The sequence below is a fragment of the Montipora capricornis genome, chromosome 13 (assembly GCF_036669925.1).
Source record: "Montipora capricornis isolate CH-2021 chromosome 13, ASM3666992v2, whole genome shotgun sequence".
In the NCBI taxonomy this organism is placed as follows: Eukaryota; Metazoa; Cnidaria; class Anthozoa; order Scleractinia; family Acroporidae; genus Montipora; species Montipora capricornis.
In genome coordinates, this window is record NC_090895.1 from 8,651,116 (window position 1) to 8,656,115 (window position 5,000).

General features: G+C 34.6%; 1 protein-coding gene across 3 annotated transcripts in view; it reads right to left on the reverse strand.

Moving 5' to 3' along the window:
* The window catches only part of LOC138029724 (uncharacterized), a 128,621-nt gene that overhangs the window by 111,338 nt on the left and 12,283 nt on the right, over nt 1–5,000 (reverse strand). For all 3 annotated transcript variants that reach the window (XM_068877483.1, XM_068877484.1, XM_068877482.1), the window contains one exon: nt 3,076–3,453. In XM_068877483.1, coding sequence (XP_068733584.1) covers nt 3,076–3,453 — 378 coding nt within the window. The remainder of the gene's footprint in view (nt 1–3,075; nt 3,454–5,000) is intronic.

Below are 5,000 nucleotides of genomic sequence, written 5' to 3' on the forward strand. Positions count from 1 at the left end.
GAAAATCTAAAAGTGTTTAATGTTCCAGAAGGAAGAGGTGAGTCAACTTCTGCTCAAGATTAATTTAAAAATGTGATGCGCGATAAACTTAAGATCCCAGAGGAAGATATCGAACAAATCCGTTTCGAACGCGTTCACCGTATCCCTACTAAGAAGAATACCAGTCAAGGACAGAACTCCAAACCTAGGCCTATTATAGCTAAATTCAGCTTCTTTCAAGACAAGGAGTATGTTTCGTCTTATGTTAAAAACTTGAAAAACACTAACATTTCAATTGCGAATGATTTTCCCCGGGAAATTGATGAAAAACAGAAAACGTTATATCCCATCTTGAAAAATGCCAAACAGAGAAAGCAAACAGCCTATTTCAAAGTTGATAACCTAATTATAAACGGGCAAATCTACAGAGGAGAAGAAACAACCAATCTCCCATACTACGGTCTCATTATGGACACAAGAAACAGCGGAAACCAAAGCCAAAGCGGTCACAGCGCGACAGCACATCTATAGTTAAGTTTAGTTTAAGGTTTATGTGTGTAATAAGTGTTAAACTATTTAACCCTTCTTGTTTAATTAGAAATGTGAATGCTCTGGAAACTTCTTACTTCATATGTTACTGTATGTCTTTTTGTAGACTAATAATTTGTTTTAGGCGAAAATTATCGGTTTATGTGCACCATACTTTCTCGCACTCTGCTATACCATCGACTTTTTCTATAATACCACTTCCCCGATTCAGCTACAATGACTGATCATTGTCTTAATCTACTATCTCTAAATGCGAGGGGTCTAATCAATTTCAGAAAAAGGCGAACAATTTTCACGTCGTGTCGAAAACGAAACTCGGATATAATATTACTGCAAGAAACTCATTCGACATTGTCAATACAGTTAAAATGGAGGTGCAGAACTTATTTGCGGGAGCTCAAACTCTCGAGGTGTTGCAATCTTGATCAAAAAAGATCTTGACTGCGTTATTCACTTTCAAATTGTAGATACATCGGGGAGGTATATCGTTGTTAAAGCCGCTATCAAAGATAAAATGTATGTTCTTGTAAACATTTATGCACCAAAGAAAGACGAAGACATCATTACATTGCTCAAAAATGTGTTAACTAAGCTGCAGACCGAAAATTTAGATTCTGAAGAACATATTGTGATTGGAGGTGATTTCAATTGTCCTCTGAATCCTACACTGGACAAAAAAGGTGGCATAATGACGCCTAGGAAATCTGTGATAAATTTCATCAACGATGTCCAAAGTCAATTAGATCTTGTAGATATATGGAGAGTTAAAAACCCGCAAACCAAAAGTTTTACCTGGAGTCAACAATCTCCGCCGATATTTTGTCGCCTTGATTATTGCTTGATTTCTAACAATTTACATGACTGGGTTAAAGCCACAAATTTAATCCCCGCCATCAGAACTGACCATTCTGCTATCTATTTAGAATTTGGGAACGTGGACAAAGAGGCTAAGGGTCCTGGGTTCTGGAAGATGAACACCTCCATATTGGAGGATGATGAGTACATTGATGATGAGTACATTGAGGATGATGAGTACATTGTAAATATTTTAGATAAGTTTTAAGCAGGTCCACATCAGCATATGCTGCCTTTTTTTGTAACCTGCTAAAACAAATAAAGTTGTATGTATGTAGTTGTATGACCTTACAAAAATGGTACCAATTTGGATCACGGAAGGCCGAAAAGAACTTTCCGACCACCGTAACATTTGGGACTGGATAAAATATAACATAAGAGCTCATGCTATAAAATATTCCAAAAAGAAGGCAAAGGAGAGAAACGAAAGAGAATCAAAACTTGAAAAAGAATATACTGAAGCGAAACAGGTTTTCGAAACGAACCCCAATGATTCGAATGGCGACAATTTAAATGCGGCTAAGGATAAGCTCGAATCATTTTATGATGAAAACGTCAACGGAATAATAATCCGTGCCCGAGTACGATGGTATGAACATGGCGAGAAAAGTACCAAATACTTCCTAAACGTAGAAGAAATAAATCATGTAAAAAAGCATATAAGGACACTCGAGGGTGTTAATGATCCCGCATAGTGTTGCTCTTGAACCATATGTTAAAGCATTTCAATACAAAATTCTTAACTCCATTCTCTATACTAATGCTAAACTTTATAAAATTGGCTTTAAAGTGAATGACTGGTGTTCATTTTGTTCATCTGAACCAGAAACGCTATATGACTTCCTATATCTCTGTATCTCGATAGATTTTTGGCGTGACTTCGAAGTATTCTGGCACCAGCTTTTAAAGGAAAACATTCGACTTTCGTTGCAAGATATTTTAGTTGGAATGATACGACAAAACGCCCCTTCTGCTAAGCTTCTAAACTATCTAATTATGATTGGGAAATTGTACTTGTGGGATTGTAGAAGTCAAATTCTTCCGAATATATACGGATTTAAAAAGAAAATTGCTGTAAATTATGAAACAGAAAAATATATTTGTCTGCATAGTAAAAAAACAAAGGATCTCTTTGAAACTAAATGGATAGTGTCGCCTCTTGTAAATGCTTAACTATTTAAAGGTTTTAATATGCATCCACTTTCTGTATGTAATTAATATCTTATTTCCATTATACTTTGTAAACGTTTCTAGTTTTTATGAATTTTGTAATAATAATAATAATAATAATAATAATAATAATAATATCAGTGTTAGTTTGTTGTATTATATTATTAGTATTAGTAATATTAGTTATATTAGTTGTAACATTATAATTATGTAGGTAAGTTAATAATTTGCTGTATTAATACCAATTTTTTTCAATAAAAAAATATTTAAAAAAATAATAATAATAAATAATAATAATAATAATAATAATTGTGCTAGTCATGTAATTACTACTGATCTGTTCTTTATGGGAACATGTATAATAGCACCACGTGCACTATCGAGCTACCCTATGGACCACTGTTTTCTTAAACCCTAGAGACAGAACCCACATGTTAACTCATACAGGCAGGAAAAGGGATAATTAAATTGTAATTTACAAAATCAGCCTCACCATGGAATTTTCGGGCATGTATAACTCACCTTCCACACTCAGTTGCACATGGTCCCTTTTTACGATAGCAAGAAAATTTTCAAGTTTATAAAGCTCGCAGGTATAAAATCCTTGATCTTCTTTTTTAATGCCACTGATGTTAAATATGGCCTGACCAGAAGAGGCATCACCAACAAGCACTCCACTCACACGCTGGCTGTAAGAGGCTGGGGCTTGAATTAATACTGAGCCAGTGACATCAAGAACTACTAAGTTGGTTTGGATTGTCGGGCCCAGAGGATTTTGAAGTCCCCAAGAAATTTGTGAAACTCCACCAGAAAAGCTCCAAGTGAGTGTTACAGAAGATCCAACTGTACCCAAAATACGTTTGCCGTTGTATGGGGATGTGAACATCATTTCACTGTACACTTTGCGGGAAAAAAATAATAAAGGAGATGAGTGGGAAATCTTGGCTGATTATATACAATGTAATGTAACCCTGCGAAGGATAGTATATGTACACTCTGTTTTTAACAAAAACGTCTGATTTTGGAGCTGAGGCTGAATGCTCTCATCTCTATTTGCATTGTGAGGCTGAAAACGTTCTTAAGATGTTCTTAGGAAAGTACATAGTATAGTCTTTTAATGAATCATTCAAATGTGACCAGGAAACCTATCAAAGAGCTTGCTTTGATGGTGTTGAAGTTTAATATTTTGTAACGATTATAAATATGAACTGATCATTATTACAAACTGAGATGTGTATCATGCAATAAGAAATATATGGTTATGTCAAACAAAATATACCCTTAATATTTGGGTTTATTTACGTTTCTTTACCTTTATTTTATGCTTTTTCATTTAAAATACAAATAAGCGAATAAAAACGTTCTTAATCGACTCTCAGTGTAGTGTCAAATAAGTAACTTAAACTGCATGTATGTGTCAATGAGCCCACTTACTAAATTTATCAAAAATTAGCTGATCAAAGAAACATCTTAATAATACAAAATATATTCTGGACTGGTGATACAATAAATCAGAAGAACAGTTAGCAAGAGCAATATACGTTTCTAAATTATACTTAATACATACATACTGCATTTATTTATTTATTTGTTTATTTATACACGGTAAAATTCTCAGTATGGTAAATTCCAATTAACAAAAAAAACTACAATCGCCTCATGTAAAGTAATCATGGGAGTCCTCGGATTCCAGCTCCCATTCCAGGCCTCACATTTGCTTGATCCCGAATTCCAGATTTCGTCTTATCGAGCAAACTATAACTGCAACACTTTTTTACAAGATTTTCGCGTGGAAGTTCGACTGAGTTGTTATAATCAGTCGCCTTCTTTTTTTTTTTGTTTTTTTTGTTTTAGTAGTCACAAACCCGCGATAATTGAATTAAACTCCGACCAGGTGAATCCACTTTTTACCCTTCAGTATTTTCAAACTTCCTTTCCGCGATTAGAACACCCACCCTGTTCCCAGCTCTGCGGCATTCTGAGAGCGCGTTACTCGGCCACTGTGACGGACGTCCGTTACTTGGATAAGAGCAAACATTTAGTTTGGAATCTTTCCGCCCATGATGATTTTTTTTTCTTTTTTCGTTTTTCTTTGCGAACGGCAAGCTTTCAATGTAAGAAGAATTGTTTACGTTATTTCTAGATCTTGCTTCGCTCTTGTGTGTTCCACTGTGAACATCATTTCCCCGGCGGTATCAATCAGTGAAAATCAATCAGTAAGTGCAAGCAATGAAATCAGTAATAATCACTAATAATTTATTGATTATTATTGACTCGTTCAACCAATCAATAAAAATCAATACTCACTCACCAAATCGTGTTAATTGCTATTGCTTATTCTTAATTTTTAAAGATAATCACTATCTAATTGCGCAACTTTATTACGCGTGGTAGCATGGACCTGCGTCATAAATCACGGACGTATGTAATAATAATAATAATAATAA